The sequence below is a fragment of the Myotis brandtii genome, unplaced genomic scaffold (assembly GCF_000412655.1).
Source record: "Myotis brandtii unplaced genomic scaffold, ASM41265v1 scaffold390, whole genome shotgun sequence".
In the NCBI taxonomy this organism is placed as follows: Eukaryota; Metazoa; Chordata; class Mammalia; order Chiroptera; family Vespertilionidae; genus Myotis; species Myotis brandtii.
In genome coordinates this window covers 567,710-586,005 of record NW_005364954.1, presented here as the reverse complement: position 1 = coordinate 586,005, position 18,296 = coordinate 567,710, and the positions used below count along the sequence as shown (strand labels likewise).

The window sequence follows — 18,296 nt, the reverse complement described above, 5'->3', positions numbered from 1 at the left end:
TGGGCCATTCTGAATGCCACCGACCCATGCCGTCGACCCTCCTTATCCGTAGCTTTGCTTTCTGAGGTTTCAGTTACTCGAGGTCCGCCCTGGCCAGTTTGGCTCAGTGGGTAGAGCGTGGGCCCATGGACTGAAGGGTCCTGGGTTCGATTCTGGGCAAGGGCACATACCTCGGTGGCAGGCTCCATGGGGAGGCAACCAATCAATGTGTGTCTCTCACATGGATGTTTCTCTCTGTGTGTCTCCCTTCCACTCTCTCTAAGAATCAATGGAAAAATATCCTCAGGGGAGGATTAACACAAAACAAAACAATAACAAGGTCCACCACAGTCCAAAAAATACGAAATGCAGAATTCCAGAAGTCAACAATTCACACGTTGCAAATTGCACGGCGCTCTGGGTCACGTGAGGAAGTCTCGCAGTCCACTCGGATGTGACTCAGCCCTGTGTCCAGCGTCGCCGCGCCGTCGCTGCTCTGCCCGCGGGCACTTAGGAGCCACGTTGGCTTTCAGATCGATACCCTGTCATGGTGTCCTGGTGGCTGGTGGCAAGTCGCCCCGATTTTATTTATTAACAGTCCCAACTCGCAAGAGCAGTGATGCTGGAGGTCCAGGCCCGCCCCGGAGAGGCCGGCAAGGGCTCCCTTGAAGGAGAAGGTGGGCGCCGTCCAGTTAGACGCCCACAGGGCCTTGACCGCAGTGTATCGGTACAGTTGTCCTACTTCATTACTCGCTGCTTTCTGTGCCCCTCTTACTGTGCCTGCTTCAGCATTTAAACTTTCTCACAGGTGTGTCTGTGTAGGAAAAAGCAGTCTAAATGGTATAGAGATAGGGGTTGCCACTCTGTGGTTTCAGGCATCCCCTGGGGGTCTTGGGACGTAGCCCCAGGGATCAGGGGGGACTAGAGTGAAAATAACTGAGCATATTAGGCTGAGAATGCTGGTGGGCATTCTCTTGGAGGAGCGAGCCTCTATGTGGCTGTCCTCCAAACACCCCGTTTCTTTCCCTGTGTGAGACGGGGGGCCTCGGGCTGTGCTGTGGTGGGAGCTGCCCCACAGGCTGGGCTTGTGGGAGCTGCAGGGTAATTGAAGAACTGGGGAGTTTTAAGTTGAACCCTCAAGTTTCTGTTCGTGTAGGTAAAAATAGCTGAACACCAGCAGTTTCACTTGTTCAACCTGACGTGCGAAATTCCGAGTTCCTGATTCTGAGGAACAAGGTGGGGGGCTGTGTGCGTTCTCCTGCGGCACCAGGAAACGGGCCCGGAAATGCTGCTTTTGGACGGAGCACGCACCCTCCGGTGCTCCCGGTGTTCGCACTGCCTGCCGCGTCCTTCTGCAATACCTGCCTGGCCCGTAGCATTTGTCCTTGTGACTCATTCGGACTCTGACAGTGTTTGGCAAAGTGACCTAGTTCCTTACCCTCTCTGAGCCTCAGTCTCCCCATCTGTAAAATGGGGACAGCTCCCTGCTTCTTAGGGTGTGGTGAAGGCCCGATGAAACCTCGTCTATGAAACCACTGTGAAAACTATAAATATGATGCATTTCTAGGGAATTAATAGTGTACAATCCAACTTCAGCAAATGTAGATTAGGTTCCCCCACCCCCACGCAGGCCCAGGGAGTGGCCTGCCTGTGCGCATATAAGAATCTCCAAAGAGTCTGATTTAGTGGTGTTCATTGATGCAAACCAGTGCGTGCTCAGTTCAAGTTCAAGTGGGTGCTTCCTCATACAGGGAATTGACATCCTTCAGCCCACTTTAATACTTACAAGGAAAATCGGATGGATATTCATGGTCTCTAGCGTACACATGAGGAATTGAAACACCAGAGGTTAAGGAACTCCCTCTAAGAAGCACGGTCAGTCTGGCTTCTTTTACGCTCCCACACAACCTCGATTCATCTATTTCCCCTACAGGGCGTGGCATAGAGCCTTGCACACAGTAGGCCTACAAAGTAGGTTTACACTCCCTGCATCAGAGAACTTTGCTGGTGCCACTTTGAGGCACAATTCACAGCTCCTTCCACAAGAGGGCAGTCGAGTTAAATGCAAAAGTTCAGGACTAAGCATCCATTGTTTAAGACAAACAAACAAAACATACTCCTGAAATGGGATCCTTTCTTTTTTTGTAAGCAAGCATGTCGTCTCAGAGTGCGTTTGATTTAGGAAGGTCATGGGAAGGGTCAGGTAGTTGGTTACTGGAAGCCCAGCCATATTCAGGAATTTGCTGATAAGCAGCCCTGGGCCCAGCGACTCCCCAGGGCACAGTGGCAGGAGCCACAGAGGCCACGTGGAAAGTCTAGACTTAGCACCCAGGGTTGCCAGATAAAAAAAGCACAGATGGCCAGTTATACCTCAATTCAGATAAGCAGGGGGCGCTTTCTGTCGTATAAATATGCTCCTCCCCACTATTGCACCACGGATTTTGAGCCTGGGGTGGGGGGTGGGAATATCTTAATAACCATTGTAGTTGGACTTAGAAAAGAATGGACTGGGATTGGGGCAAAGCAGAGTGGGTGCTGGGAGGCGACTCTGGGAGTTTGGGGGCTCGGGGACTGGACCAGGAGAGAGGGGATGACTTGGGCTAGAGTAGCTGACAGAGAGGAGGGTGGAGAGACGGAGCGTGTTTGGAGGAGTGTTTACTCCATGAAATCCACAGGACTTGGTGGAGGAAGAGAGAGGGAGGGCGAGGGAGAGGGAGAGTGTAGGGTGAGTTTGGCTTTTCTTTGGGGTGGCAGAGAAGGGTGGGGGATCAGTGAGAGGGAGGTGAACGCGTGGCCGAGGCCCTCGGGCCCTGGGTGGGATGAAGATAGTTCGAAGACCCTGCCAATGACACTGGCAGAAGCAGCCAATAGTGACGATGATTGTGCTGGGGGAGGAGTCCCACATTCACAGGTGGTGGTGCCGGTTCTGACATCCGGTTGCCTATCCAATTGGATTTCAGGAGAAGGAACTCAGGGAAGAGTCAGAGCTTGCACTTACATTCGGACACGAATGCAGAGCAGGCAGGGTGCCCTCAGGACCCTGCCCTGTCGCAGTGGCAGCTCTCCATCCTCCGCGCTGCCGTTGTTGAATGGGCCTTGGCAGTGGACGAGGGTCCCTCGCCCCTGGTCGTGGCCGGGTGACCTTGAACCGATCCTTCTTTACTCTGAATCCCAATATCCTTGCGTATGAGCAAGTTGATGTATATTACATTTTGCAGATCATCTTTTACAGAGCAGTGGCTGAATGAACGGAAGTCATGCTTATGCTACGAAAAGCCCTTGCAGTGGTTCTCAACCTTCCTAATGCCGCGACCCTTTAATACAATTCCTCATGTTGTGGTGACCCCCAACCATAAAATTATTTTCGTTGCTATTTCATAACTGTAATTTTGCTACTGTTATGAATCATAATGTAAATATCTGATATGCAGGATGTATTTAGGCGACCCCTGTGAAAGGGTCGTTCGACCCCCAAAGGGGTCGTGACCCACAGGTTGAGAACCGCTGCCTTAGAGGTTCCAATGAATGAGCTTTTATTATACACCTCCAACGGGGGAAAGTGAACGTTTAGTTTCTATAAGCATGACTAACGAACTGTAGCAGTCTTTCGTCTATAACTTCTGTCTATGATGTCTATAACATACACACAATCATAGACCAACAACATGGAAAAAACCCATAACGAACTGTAGCAGTCTTTCGTCTATAACTTCTGTCTATAATGTCTATACACACAATCATAGACCAACAACATGGAAAAAAATCCATACTTCTGTAGCACTTTCCTAGGCTTTTTTTGCATAGTCATATCCATTCAAATTAATGTTCAGGCTGCGAGCAGATTCTGCACAATACATCGCCTCCCAGGCCTGGTTCATTTACATGCCCATCCCAGCGGGTGTACGTACAGGCCATTGCGCACTCTACCCTTTCACACGATGTTACGTACACATCCATTGAGGGGGTTTACTCCGATTTACTCTTCATTTTCCTATCCCCGGGCACGGATGTGGCTTCCGTAGATTGCTAGGCTGATGCCACAGCCGCAGGCTCTGGGTGCTGGCGGTTTGGGGATAGATTCCCAGACACAGGTGGCAGCACATCAGGCTTGGGTCTCGGGGACCCGCTCCCTGGGACGTAAGACGAACCCCTCAGCATTGCCTAAAGCAGCAGCAAGCCCTCCGGTTGCTAAGTCACTGACCATGGGAAGGACGCCTGCCTGTGGCTTTGCATCACCGGAGTCTCAGATGACGTCCCGGTGGGAACGCAGCCAGTGAGCCCCGTAGCAGTCTCCAGGTCAGACGTGAGTTACGTACGCTTTTCCTCAGCCTTCAGAAAGGGCCGGCTCGCCCTAGTGAGTGATGTCATATTGATTTTGCGTTTTTGCAAGCTGTGGCCTGGGAAATGGCCCGCTCAGGAACTTCCTGGGGGGGGACCTGGCTCCCTGACAAGCTCTCAACAGACCCTGAAGGCCCGAAGCTGTTTGATCTCCCAGATGAGGTCATCGCCCTGTGCCACATGTGTGCACGGCAGCTGGGCCTTGCGCCTCTAGAGTTCCGTTCTAGGAGGGGACGCGTTCAGGCCACGTGCGTTACCTATGTTCCGCCCGATGCTGCGAGACACGGGCTCGGGTGTAAATCGGTCGAGTGCCACGAGTAAGGAAGACGGCCAGTGGGTAGAGGACAGCTCAGGCCGGTAACACCGATTTAGGAAAGACACACACTCCCGCAGGAAGCCCGGAGCCCATGGCACGAGATGAATGATCAGAGGCGCCTTTTCCCGCATCTGTTCGCCATGCGTTGCCTTTTAAGAAACGGTGACCGTCCATGTCCTGCCCCTTCAGGTTTCCAGATGCTTTCGTGACGTTCAGCGCCTTCCGGAGAAGGTTCCCCGAGGTGTCCGGGTACTGTCACTGCGCGGACAGTCAAGGGCGGGAACTGGCTGAGACAGGTGAGCGCGCCTCAGGCAATCCCAGGGGAGGGTGGCATCGCCAGGCCCGAGAGGCGGGGGAGAAAGAAACACCCATCCATTGGTTGCCTCCCGCATGGGCCTGACCGGGCAGGCCGAGGATCGGGCCTGGAACTCAAGGTATGCGCCCTTGACCGGGAATCGAACTTGCGACCCTTCGGTCTGCAGGCGACTCTCTAACCACTGAGCGACCAGCCAGGGCAGCTCTGGTCCTCTTCCTACCCATGTACGTGGCGAGATCAGGACCCCCTATGGGAAGGAAGCTGCACCTTGACATGTCTCTGCTCAGGTCTGGAGCTGCTGCTCGATGACATTTACGACACCGTTTTCGCCGGCCTGGCCCTCGCACCCACCTTCACGGACACCACCCTGTACCGGATCCTGCAGAGGCGCTTCCTCGCCCTTCAGCTCGTGCTTTCTGGCAGGTTCCGATGTGAGTAACCAGCTGGCAACAGATGCCCACGCTGCTGCCGGGAGGGAAGCTCTGAAAGTGGCTGCAGTCTCCCTGGCTATGGTCCCCATGGCTGCAGTTTCTGTGGCTGTGGTCCCCGTGGCTGTGGTCCCTGTGGCTGAGGTCTCCGTGACTGCAGTTTCTGTGGCTGTGGTCCCCGTGGCTATGGTCCCTGTGGCTGTGGTCTCCGTGGCTGTGGTCTCATGGTTGTTCCTGCAGAGTGTGGGGGGCGTGAATGCCACCAGCAAGCAGAATGCGTGCTGTGCGCCCACCAGGGGCTGTTGCCTGTCTTCTCTCCCCCGCACGGATTTCCTCCAGGCCCCACGAAGTGTGAAGTGGAGCGGTTCACAGCGACTGACTTCGGTCACGCCTACGTCCCGAGCTGCCACCGAAACGGGGACTTCCAGGCGGTGCAGTGCCAGAGGGGAGGCCCGTGCTGGTGTGCGGACGCCCAGGGCAAGGAGGTCCCGGGGACTCGGCGGCAGGACGCGGCGCTGCCTTGCGGTGGGTCTCCCATCGAGGGTGTCCTGTTGGGGTCTCCTCAGGTCCTACTACTTTGTTTCTCCAGACCACCCGCTCCAGGACGTAACCGAGACACTGGAATTCGAATTTAAACATGATTGCGGCCATCCTAGGATATTCAGATAGAATGACCCGGCCACGCACGGTGTTGACTGAGTTGATCACTATTTAATGAGTAATTTCAAAGGAAGGTCAAGAAACCTAGAAGAAGGTGTGCGAAGTGGGTTTACCAAGTGTGCATCGTTCTATTACATTATAGGACCGATCATCTCTCCTATGACATAGCATAATAGTACATATTGCAGCGTAGAAAAATGTTTATTGTAGGAAATACTACCAGCACTTAAATAGGCTTTTTATCCTCAAAGAGACTATACACTAGCCAGCTGAGACCAGGCTACTCACAAAGAAGAATTGGGCGGCCACACGAAGAGCGGATAATGAAGCGCTCGGTCCATGCAGGGTTCCAGCGGGAGTGTGCCGGAAACCAGCTGCATTAAAAATAGGACTTGGTTGGTGTACCTGCTGCCTAGGGCTGCTGCCCCCAATGGCCACGCACTGGGTGGCTTAAACAACAGACACCTACTCTCTCTCAGTCCTGGAGGCTGGAAGGCGGAGACCAAGGGGTCGGCAGGGCTGTGCTTTCGCTAACGGTGCCCAGGAAGCATCCTTCCTGCCCCATCCTCGTGAGGCCTCGGCCCCAGCCGGCTGCACTCTCCCAGTCTCTGCCCTCACATGGCTTCTTCCTGTGTGTCTGTCCATCTCATCACGTGTCCTTCTGGGCAGGACACCAGTCATTGATGCAGGGCCCTCTCTAATCCTGTGGGACTTCATCTTGACTAGTCACATCCGCCAACACCCTCTCTCCCCACGAGATCAAGTTCCAAGGTTCCAGGTGGACGTGGATGAGGGGCGAGGGAGGAGGGAGACGTTCCAGCCCAGGCTGCTGGTGCACGTGTGCGGCGGGTTTTTGGAAAGTGGGCCGATGTCTAGAGACTTCCCTCAGCGGGGGGTCACCCGCCTGGGAGGGCCAGGAGAGGAAGGCGTGTCCGCTGGAAAACTCGTTCCCCAAAGGGGCCTCCCTGGACGCGGCTCGGAGCGAAAGCTAAAAATAAAAGAACGGAGGGGAAAAAGTGTAGGTGTCCTGGGCTGAATGTTCTGACATCTTGCTAGCGGGGAGCGCTGAGGGGCTGCCTCAGGGGCTGGTGATGCTAACCCCGTTTCCTCTGCTCGCCCCGTGCAGCTGACGCCGGGTCCTGCTCCTCCGAGAGGCGGCGGGCCCTGTCCAGACTCCGCTTCGGGCCCTCGGGCGACCTCGTGACCTCCCGGAGAGGAGCCGGAGGGGCCCTGCCCTGCCCGCCCGCCATCAAGGAGCTCTTTGTGGACTCGGGGATCCTCCGCTCCCTCATCGAGGGGCAGAACCCACCGTTTCCCGCCGCAGGGAGTCTCCTCCCAGAAGCCATCCGAGGGCTTTTCCCCTCCCGCGAGCTGGCTCGTCTTGCCCTTCAGTTTACCGCCAACCCAAAGCGCCTCCAGCAGAACCTCTTTGGGGGGAGATTTTTGGTGAACGTCGGCCAGTTTAACTTGTCGGGAGCCCTTGGCACAAGAGGCAGCTTTAACTTCAGTCAGTTTTTCCAGCGACTCGGCCTCCCAGGCTTCCAGGGCGGAGGAGGACTTGTCAATCAAGCCAAACTCCTCTCTGCGGGACTGGATTCGAATGCTACTGTGGAAACGCCAGGAGCCGCGAAGGAAGGCAGGGCTATGAATAAGACAATTGTGGGCAGCTTTGGCTTCGAGGTCAACGTGCAAGAGAACCAAAACGCCCTGAAATCCCTCGCTTCTCTCCTGGACCTTCCGGAATTCCTTCTGTTCCTGCAGCACGCGGTGTCTGTGCCGGAAGACATAGCCAGGGATTTGGGTGACGTGATGGGAATGGTGCTCAACTCCCAGGGCTGTGAGTCGACACGCAGCGGCCTTTTTGTCCCGTCATGCACGGCAGAAGGAAGCTACGAGGATGTCCAGTGCTTTGCCGGAGAGTGCTGGTGTGTGGACTCCCAGGGCAAAGAACTGCCCAGCTCCAGGGTGAGAGGTGGACGGCCACGGTGCCCCACAGAGTGTGAGAAGCAAAGGGCTCAGAGGCTAAGCCTCGCGGGCAGCCAGCCCGCAGGCTCCAGTCTGTCCGTGCCTTCCTGTACCCGCCAGGGGCACTTCTTACCTGTTCAGTGCTTCGACTCCGAATGCTACTGTGTGGACGAGGAGGGTCAGGCCATTCCTGGAACTCAAAGTGCACCTGGGCGACCCCAGCAGTGTAAGTCCGTCGGGTGTTCCATCTACAAACTCCGCTTCTCTCTGGGGGCCCTGACACAATGCATTGCAGAAAAAAGAATGCAGTCATAGCGAAGCCTCACACTCTGTTAGAGGCCAAATTTCCTGGTTAATTTAAAAATTGTCCAGAAAACTCTTTTTTTTTGTTTAAATATATATTTTTACTGATTTGGGAGAAGGTTAATTTAAAAATTGTCCAGAAAACTCTTTTTTTTTTTGTTTAAATATATATTTTTATTGATTTGGGAGAAGGAGCGGGAGATAGAAACATCAATGATGAGAGAGAATCGTTGATAGGCTGCCTCCTGCACACCCCACACTTGGGATCGGGCCTGCAACCCAGGCATGTGCCCTGACCGGGAATCGAACCGTGACCTCCTGGTTCATAAGATCGATGCTCAACCACTGAGCCCCGCCGGCCGGGCCAGAAGACTCTTGATAACATTAGCCAATTAGGTGAATAGGGAGACTTACTTGGCCTTAAGGAATTGCCCCATAGCTGTCTCCAGTGTTGACAACAGCTGGTCTCCACAGTCCCTGAGCAGTGATGGGGGTGCTCTCTGTCCACGGGTGGTGGGACCTGTGGCCGTGTAAGGGCTCAGACGGAGTTTGGACACTTAAGAGCTCTGCCTCGGTCTCCTGTGCTGACCAAGCTCCTTCGCCTGACACTGTGTTCCTTTTCCTCCCCAGGCCCCACACCCTGTCAGCTGCGGGCCGAGCGCGCCTTCCTCGGGGCCGTGTGGACCCTGGTCTCCAACTCCAGCCTGCCGCCCGCTCTCTCCAGCGTCTACATCCCGCAGTGCAGCGCCCGCGGGCGGTGGAGTCCCGTGCAGTGTGACGGGCCCCCTGAGCAGGCCTTCGAGTGGTACGAACGGTGGAGGGCCCAGGACAACGGTGGCCGGGAGCTGACGGCGGCCGAACTGCTCACGAAGGTCCTGAGCTACAGAGACGCAGCCTCCGGCAGCTTCCGTCGCTTCTTGCAAAGTCTGTATGAGGCTGGCCAGCAGGGCGTCTTCCCCGGGCTGGCCAGGTACTCCTCTCTCCGCGAGGTCCCACCAGCCGTGCTGGACGGGAACCGGACCCGGCCCGGGGGCAACGTCCTCCTGGAGCCCTACCTCTTCTGGCAGATCCTACGCGGCCAGCTCCGCCGGTACCCAGGGCCCTACTCGGACTTCAGCGCCCCGTTGGCGCACTTGGACCTGCGGACCTGCTGGTGTGTGGACGAAGCCGGTCAAGAACGGGAGGGCACCCGGACCGAGCCAGGCGAGGTCCCCGCATGTGAGTTCAACCCTGGGAGGAACTGAATTTGTACTTTTAAAAAAATATTTTTTTTTATTTATTTTAGAGAGAGAAAGGGAGAGGGAGAGACCGACAGAAACATCAAGGATGAGAAAGAATCATTGACTGGCTGCCTCCTGCAAGCCCCACACTGGGGATCAAGCCTGCGACCCAGGCATGTGCCCTTGACTGGAATCGAACCCAGGACCCTTTAGTCCTCAGGCCACCGCTCTACCCACTGAGCCAAACAGGCTAGGGACAACCAACTCATCTTATGATGGACTTGTTACTTGAAGGACACTTCTGGGTGCTCGGGACCTCAGCAGGTGCTTCTGCCTCCCAGCGCTTTTAATGGGCTGAGGGAGTGAATGAGAGGGCTGATAGGAGAGCTGCTGACCGAGGTCTGTAGGTCCAGGCTGACGACAGGTCCCTGGGAGAGAGCTGCCTGCCGTGTGTGAGGCACAAGCAGAACGAGGCGGAGTCAGTGTCAAACCCAAAGGCCTTTTGCCCGATGGACCTACCAGCAGCAGCTGGAGGCAACGCCCAGGCAGTTTCATCGCTGCTATTGTCCAAGCAGAATCTCCAGCCAGCCTTGCTGCTGGTACAGGTGGCGTTCTAGCCGTTCAAGTCCAATCCAGTCTCTCCGGTCACTGAGGCAATGCTCAGCATCGCCCAGACCTTTCTGGGGAGTATGAAAAGCCGAATATTTGACGTCAGCTGAAGCTAGGCTTGTAGAAGGTTGGTAACAGAGATGTGGATGAGAACTGCCATGCCTGGGAATTCACATGTCAAGTTCTAGAGGAAGGCCAACCCTCGAAGTCAACACGTCGCTGTCGGCTGTGGCATAGATTAAATGAGCTGGTCTGAGTGCCCGTGCCTAGTCCAGAGCCTGGAGGGGAGCAGACACTAGCGATGATTAACCTCCTTCCATAGTAGGTCCCCCATCAATGCTGAGCGAATGAGATTGTGGGGACAAAACGGAAAGAACATTCCAGGTTGTGGAAGGAGCTGGTGGGAAGCAAACAGCTGAGGCATCCATGTGTGTGCGTGCACATGTGTGTGCACGTGTGTGCACACTGCAGAGGGGTCAAGGGAGCCGTAGGTGGGGCGCACCCACCTGCAGTGTCTTCATTCCCCAGGTCCCGGCTCCTGCGTGGACGCTCAGCTGCGTGCTCTGCAGTTCATCGCGGACTCGGAGGAGGTGGTCTTGGCTTCCAACAGCTCCTGGTTCCCTCTGGGGGAGAGTTTGCTGGCGGCCTCGGGAATCCGGCTGAGCAACGAGGAGCTCGGCCTGCCCCCCGGCTCTCCACCCCGGGAGGCCTTCTCCCAGCAGTTTCTGCGCGGCAGCGAGGATGCCCTTCGCCTGGCAGCGCAGTCCAGTGAGTGGCGCGCGCTGGTTTCTTGTTCCATCTCTTGGGGGAGCAGGAGCTGGAGTGGGCTTTGCAGCCTCGGTTTCCCCAGGCCAGTGGGTTCCTGGGAAAGCAGAGGCGGTGGTTGTGAGGTGCCCTTCCAAGCCGGATGTGCATACTCTCCAAGATGCTCCCACACCCTCCAGCGCCACCCGCAGGCCCCGTGAAGCCAAGCGCTCTTGCTAAAGGTGAGGGGCTCCAGCCCCAATACTCACTCTGCCCTCCTAGCCGGCTCCAAAGTCCCCTCCATTTCTAAGAATCTAGGAGCACCCCACGGGGGAAGGAGAGGCACCCTTGTCACCAAAACATTACCGGCGTCGACTCCTTCCCCTGTGAGCCCTTCGGACCCTGCCAGTGACTCCAAACCCACGCCTGTGACCTGCCTGTGACAGAGAGAAGCTCAGAGCATCCACAGTGCTCTCACCCCTTACAACAGCTCAGGGTTCCCCGACACTCCCCCTGGCCTGGCCAGGCACGTGCTGTGCTCGGTGGACAGCTAAATCCTGCATCTGACCCTCCAGCAGTTCTGTGAGAATGACGCTACAACCACCATCTGCGAAGTTCTCAAATGCGGAAACCGAGGTTAAGCCACAGGCCCAGGTTCCCCCGTGAATAACTAGCAGAGCCTGGATGTGCAGCAGCGGGTCCGGCTCTGAGCCTCTTGCCCTGCCAGCCGGTCCCCAGCCAGCCCTGTCTCATCCCAGAGCCCCTGCTCGCCCTCCACCCCCTGCAGCCGGCTCGGCGGGGTCCCCTGACCCTCCCCGCTCTCTCACTGACCCCACGCCATCCTCAGCGGGACAAATATGTTCCGTCTCCAAGCCTCTCCTAAGCCCCATCTCTGGTCATATTACTCAGCTGACGCCCTGTCTGGGGTTTTCTGGGCTTGGGTCACACACAACAAAGTGGTCACCCCGACACCATCCGAGCCCCTGAGGGAGACAGAGCGCACCCACTCCTGCCTGCCCAGCCTGGGCTCCTGTTGCCTCCGTTCTCCCAACCCCACAGGAGGCGAGAACCTCCCACGGTCCGTCTGTTTCCTGCTCCCCCTCCCCTGCCCTCTCCTTCGGAGGACCAGGCACAGGTCTCCTCTTATTCTTCCTTCGATCCCGGGCCTGGCACCCTGCCTGGCAGATGGCAGGAGCCCCGTTAGTGCTGGTTCACCATCCTTCCTGCTTCTGCCCCCTCCTCTTTCCTCTTCTGTCCCCTCCCGCCCCCAAGCCCTGCACTTCCTTTCTCTGTTCCTCAGAGGTGGAGGCGCCTGCCTGGCAGATGGCAGGAGCCCTGTTAGTGCTGGTTCACCAACCTTCCTGCTTCTGCCCCCTCCTCCTTCCTCTTCTGTCCCCTCCCGCCCCCAAGCCCTGCACTTCCTTTCTCTGTTCTTCAGAGGCGTGAGGACTTCTGCTTTGGGCAAGAAACCAGTCCTTTCGAGTTTTGTGCGTGGCTCGGGATCTGACCTAACGAAAGAGTGGAGGAGTGGGATTTCACCCGGAGCTGGGACCACTCTGGGCAGGGAGGGAAGTGGAGGCAGGGGCACGGAAGCTGTTGGTGCCACAGGGATCTGTTCCTTGAATGGCAATGATGCCATTTTCTCCCGAAGTCGGGCTAAGGGGGATCCCCTCCTCGCAGCGCACGCTCTGCAGCTTCATTCTCATGTCTGGTGCTGAGACAGAGGAAGTGTCCCCGGGAAGGGGCAGGGCTGCTCATTCCCCTGAATCCCTCCGGGTGAGGAGAGGCGGCTGGCCTGCTGCAGAGGGGAGGGAGCTCCACGACAACCGCGCTCTCAGCCACCAGCCCGCTTTGCGCGCGCACCTCCGCACCTGAGTATTTTCCACACTGCGCCTCCTCTGAGCCTCGGTGTGCTGTTATTTTTCCTTCTAGTTGAAGAGTCTCTCCTCAGCCAGCCTTCCTGCGGTTCTGGGTGATGTCCGTTCCGTCTTTTAGTTGTATTTTTGAAGTGGTTGTTTGCGGCAGCAGTCTGCGGTGTTTACCTATGCCGCCATCTTGGTCTCTCCTTATCATGTCAAGCCAAGCGCTCTTGCTAAAGGTGAGGGGCTCCAGCCCCAATACTCACTCTGCCCTCCTAGCCGGCTCCAAAGTCCCCTCCATTTCTAAGAATCTAGGAGCACCCCACGGGGGAAGGAGAGGCACCCTTGTCACCAAAACATTACCGGCGTCGACTCCTTCCCCTGTGAGCCCTTCGGACCCTGCCAGTGACTCCAAACCCACGCCTGTGACCTGCCTGTGACAGAGAGAAGCTCAGAGCATCCACAGTGCTCTCACCCCTTACAACAGCTCAGGGTTCCCCGACACTCCCCCTGGCCTGGCCAGGCACGTGCTGTGCTCGGTGGACAGCTAAATCCTGCATCTGACCCTCCAGCAGTTCTGTGAGAATGACGCTACAACCACCATCTGCGAAGTTCTCAAATGCGGAAACCGAGGTTAAGCCACAGGCCCAGGTTCCCCCGTGAATAACTAGCAGAGCCTGGATGTGCAGCAGCGGGTCCGGCTCTGAGCCTCTTGCCCTGCCAGCCGGTCCCCAGCCAGCCCTGTCTCATCCCAGAGCCCCTGCTCGCCCTCCACCCCGCTGCACCAGAGCGGGTCCCGGTCTCCCGGTGGGTTCCGACCGTGGGGGGTGGTGTCCTGAGGACTGTTAGGTTCTGCTCGGGGAGCCATGGCCCATCTCCGAAGGTGGCGGGTCAGGAGAAGGTCCTTCCACCCCCCCTCCATGTGAGGCCGGTCTCTGCTCCTGGGGCTGCACTTGCCCCGGCTGGTGGCTGTTCTCTTCCCTCTTTACCTCCCCCGCTCCGACTCTCTCATACATGCATTTCCTTCTTTTTCACTCACCAAGTATTTGAGTGCCTACTATGAGGGAGGCACCACTCTACGTACAAAATAAACTTGAATCCTTGCACCGAAAGGTGTACACGCTGCCTTGGGAGAGACAGACCTGCACCCAATGACAAGCACAGTGCCTGGTGGCCCTGGCGGGGTGCTGTGGGAGCCAGCAGGCAGGGGCAGGAGAGCTGAGCTCGGGGGCAGTTCGATGGGCAGGGCAGCCGTCTGCAGGTCACAGAAGTGGGATGCCATGACCTCTCTTCCAGGGCTGAGTGGGGGTTCAGTCCACGGAAGCATGTACGTAGGTTGTGCCTGGGGCACCGCACATGTGAAGTCAATGTATCTGTTACCGCTGTCTTCTCATGACCAAAGACACTTCATTGACCTAACTGACGTTACACGAACGTTATTGCAGGAGCATTGCAGACTCCTTCAAACTTCAGCCTGTGTTTTTGCTTTCAAATATTTTTATTCATTTTTGGAGACGGAAGGAGGGAGAGGGAGTGAGGGGGGGAAACATCGATGTGAGAGCAGAACATCGATCCATTGCTTCCTGCATGTCCCCTTCCGGGGATTGAGCCTGCAACCCGGGCCTGTGCCCCGACTGGGGATCAAACTGGTGACCTTTTGGTGCACGAGACGATGCCCAACCAAGATGGGCAGGGCGGCCGTCTTCAGGTCACGGAAGTGGGATACCATGACCTCTCTTCCAGGGCTGAGTGGGGGTTCAGTCCACAAAAGCATGTATGTAGGTTGTGCCTGGGCCACCACACATGTGAAGTCAATGTATCTGTTACCGCTGTCTTCTCATGACGGAAGACACTTCATTGACCTAATTGATGTTACACGAACATTATTGCAGGAGCATTGCAGACTCCTTCAAGCTTCAGCCCATGTTTTTGTTTTCAAATATTTTTATTCATTTTTGGAGACGGAAGAAGGGAGAGGGAGTGAGGGGGAGAAACATCGATGTGAGAGCAGAACATCGATCGATTGCTTCCTGCATGCCCCCTTCCGGGGATTGAGCCTGCAACCCGGGCCTGTGCCCTGACTGGGGATCAAACTGGTGACCTTTTGGTGCACGAGACGATGCCCAACCAACTGAGTCACGCTAGCCAGGTTAGGGCTATTTTTTAAATTTTTAAAAAATATTTAAAATTGATTTCAGAGAGGAAAGGAGAGAGAGAGATAGAAACATCAATGATGAGAGAGAGTCATTAATTGGCTGCCTCTTGCATGCCTCCACTGGGGATTGAGCTTGCAACCTGGGCATGTGCCCTGACTGGGAATTGAACCGTGACCTCTTGGTTCATAGGTCAACCCTCAACCACTGAGCCACGCCAGTCGGGCCTGCATTTTTATTTCATTTTTATTTGTAAAGAACAGTCTGGCGAGTGCCTCCCCCTGTTGGAGTTGCCCCTGTCTCGTTTTGGGTGGGCGTGTTTGTCACGTGGGTAAGAAGGCCTGTTTGGAACAGGGACGTGTGGCCCTTCTCGGTGGCAGCGCCCACGCTGCGGGCATTTCCAGGCGGGGCCTCACCCTTGCGCCTCCCCCCGCAGCCTTCGACTTCTATCAGAGTCGCCGCTCTTCCCCCGCCGTCTCCTCCGGAGCGTCCCGCCTGCGGTCCAGCCCCTACGTGCCCCAGTGTGACGCGTTTGGAAACTGGGAGCCCGTGCAGTGCCACGCGGGGACCGGTGAGGGGGATGGGCCCCCGTGGGAGGCGGAGGGGTGCCCCCCTTTTCATTCAGTGGGAAGAGCCCCCCTGGGGGCAGGTGAGCAGGACTCCCGGGCCCTCTTTCCCTCGCCTCCGGTCGACTCATCCATAAAATGGGAGCGGTGACTCTGCCAGGCAGAGAGCCAGGGGGGTTAGGGTGCTAAGGCCCGTGTGGTGAGTGAGGTCGGGCAGGGGGACCGGTGGGGGACCCTCTGGTGCCATCAGCAGCGTAAGATGGATGGTTGTTGGTGAGACACCCGCAGGCGAGCCCTGTGCGCCTCCTGAGCTCTGGCCGTGGTCTCTCCTAGGGAACTGCTGGTGTGTGGACGGGAAGGGACAGTACGTGCAGGCCTCGCTGACTGCCCGCTCCTCCCAGGCCCCCCAGTGTAAGTGGAGCCCACGGATCCCCCTGCCTGACCCCGGCGGTGGGCACTCAGGGCCCCAACCAGGGGAGCTCCGAGGGCCGGCCCCTGAGGGCAGCCAGCCCACATTTTCCCAAGTCCCCGCCTGCGTCTGGAAGACTCTCGCAGGCCTAGGCCCTGCCTAGTTTCCCAGGTGGAGAGAGACAGGGAGAGGCGAGGGGCCCTGGGCTCCCCCACACCCGCCCTGTGCAGCTTCACCCACTCCCATGGTTTCAACAGCCACCTCCCGTCTGTTCTACAGCCCAGCCTCTCCCCAGTTTCTGACCCGGGAAATCAGCTGCCCACTTTCCACCTCCACGATGCTGCCTCCCGCCTGGGCCTTTGTCCCTGAGCCCCAGCCTGCTCCTCGGCCGAGACTCCAGCTCTCTGTGCCGGCCTCCATGCCCCAGACCCTGGCCCTGACATCCGGCCGGCCTGGGCCTGGGCTCTCCGCTTGCTCTCCTTGGGCCCACACAGCCTGTAAAGAGCCTTTCTCTCCCCACAGGCCCCTCCGCCTGTGAGAGAGCGCGAGCCAGCGGGCTGCTCTCCAGCTGGAAACAGGCCGGGTCCCAGGGAGACCCTTCCCCCGAAGACCTCTTCATCCCAACCTGCCTGGAGGTGAGGCTCCGAGGGCTGGGGAGGCCGAGGAGGAGCAGGCCTTCTCCGCAGGCCGGGGGTGGCTTTCCTAGTGTTCAGTGTATTCGTATGTGTGTTTTTTATGTTGTTTTTTAAAATTGATTTTTAGAGAGAGAGGGAGAGAGATAGGGAGATAAAAACATCAATGATGAGAGGGAATCATTGATCGGCTGCCTCCTGCATGCTCCCCACTGGGGATTGAGCCCACAACCTGGGCATGTGCCCTGACCGGGAATTGGACCTTGATCCCTTAATTCCTGGCTTGACGCTCAACAACTGAGCCACATCAGCCAGGAAATACATTTATTTTTGTTTAAAACTGTAGGGAATTCTAGATCTGCATTGTCGCTAGAGTCCTGGCAGAGTCTGGCTGGGTGACCTTGGGCCATTTACTCACCTTCTCTAGGCCGTAGTTTTATTTTGTTTTGTTTTGTTTGTTTTTTATCATAGGACTGGACCACGTACGTTTTTATCCTACCCGGTGCTAGGCTGTTTTGAGGGCCCAAGGAAATATCACTCATGAAAACTCTTTAAAAGTCATTTACACGTGTCTAAAGGCACCTGGACAAAGTCATTTTGCAAAGTCGTTGTGTCTTAGTTTCTCAACACACATGGAAGATGTCACATCGCCCTCCCAGCTCCTGGGGTTATACTAGATCTAATAGTGGGTGCAGCGGCCAATTTTAGGAATAAGAGCTCCTAGAGAAAGGATTCACGCTAGGATCGCAGCCACTCACGTGCAAGGAATGAAGGCCCCGGGCCTCGGTTCCCTGTCCCCAAAGGGGGTCTGATAGGAACACAACCCGCCGCTCTTCCCGCTCCGGCTTCACGAAGATCAGATGAGATCCCGAGACTGGATTCCTGTGGCCCCAGCCTCGTGGGTGGTTCTGACCGTCAGTTCAGATGGTGTGAGGGACGGGTCTGGATCAGGGAGCCGCCCAGGCCACCTCCCTCCACGCGGAGAGGCCAGCACTGGTGGTTTGGGAGGGACATTCCTGACGTCCACTCACTGACCTGTGGGCCTCAACAGCATCTTCCCTGGGCTGACATGACCTCGGCTTTGTCCCAGACAGGAGAGTTTGCCAGGCTGCAGGCGACGGAGGCTGGCATCTGGTGTGTGGACCAGGCCTCAGGGGAGGGCACCCCGCCCCGCACCAACAGCAGTGCCCAGTGTGAGTAGTCACCCCTCGCCCTTTCCCCCAACCCCTCCCCATGCACCCTGGGTTTGTGAGTGTGTGAGTGAGTATGTGTGTGAGTGTGTGAGAGTGAGTGTGAGTGTGAGTAAGTGTGTGTGTGTGTGTGTGTGTGTGTGAGTATGTGAGTGAGTATGGTGTGAATGTGAGTGTGTATGTGTATGTGTGTATGTGAGTGTGTGTATGTGAGTGTGTGTGTGTGAGTGTATGTGTGTGTGTGTCTCTGTGTGTGTGTGAGTGTGGTGTGTATATGTGTGTGTGTGTGAGTGTGTGTGTGTACAGAGCTGAGCAAAGCTCAGCCTTTGCCCTTCCCTAGCTCAATACCCAGTGGGAGGCGGGTGGCTCAGACCCTGGTGGGGCCTGCAGGCCGGTGGTGGTGGGTGGCGCCTATGGGTGGCGGGGCTGTGGGCTCTGTGGAAAGCCTCACCCGGCTGGTCTCTGTGTCAGGCCCGGGCCTCTGTGAAGCACCCCAGGGCAGCATCCTCTCCGGGACGGCCAGCCCAGGCTATACCCCGGCCTGCGGGGCCGAGGACGGAGGCCGGTCCCCAGTCCAGTGTAGCCCGGCCCAGGAGAGCTGCTGGTGGG

General features: G+C 56.8%; 1 protein-coding gene across 1 annotated transcript in view; it reads left to right on the top strand.

Annotated features, from left to right (window-relative positions):
* The window catches only part of TG (thyroglobulin), a 168,698-nt gene that overhangs the window by 6,369 nt on the left and 144,033 nt on the right, over positions 1-18,296 (top strand). Inside the window, exons 6-16 of the mRNA XM_014544980.1 lie at positions 4,823-4,929; positions 5,237-5,380; positions 5,717-5,902; positions 7,164-8,228; positions 8,936-9,523; positions 10,663-10,902; positions 15,327-15,461; positions 15,790-15,867; positions 16,388-16,500; positions 17,588-17,690; positions 18,159-18,291. Coding sequence (XP_014400466.1) covers positions 4,823-4,929; positions 5,237-5,380; positions 5,717-5,902; positions 7,164-8,228; positions 8,936-9,523; positions 10,663-10,902; positions 15,327-15,461; positions 15,790-15,867; positions 16,388-16,500; positions 17,588-17,690; positions 18,159-18,291 — 2,892 coding nt within the window. The remainder of the gene's footprint in view (positions 1-4,822; positions 4,930-5,236; positions 5,381-5,716; positions 5,903-7,163; positions 8,229-8,935; positions 9,524-10,662; positions 10,903-15,326; positions 15,462-15,789; positions 15,868-16,387; positions 16,501-17,587; positions 17,691-18,158; positions 18,292-18,296) is intronic.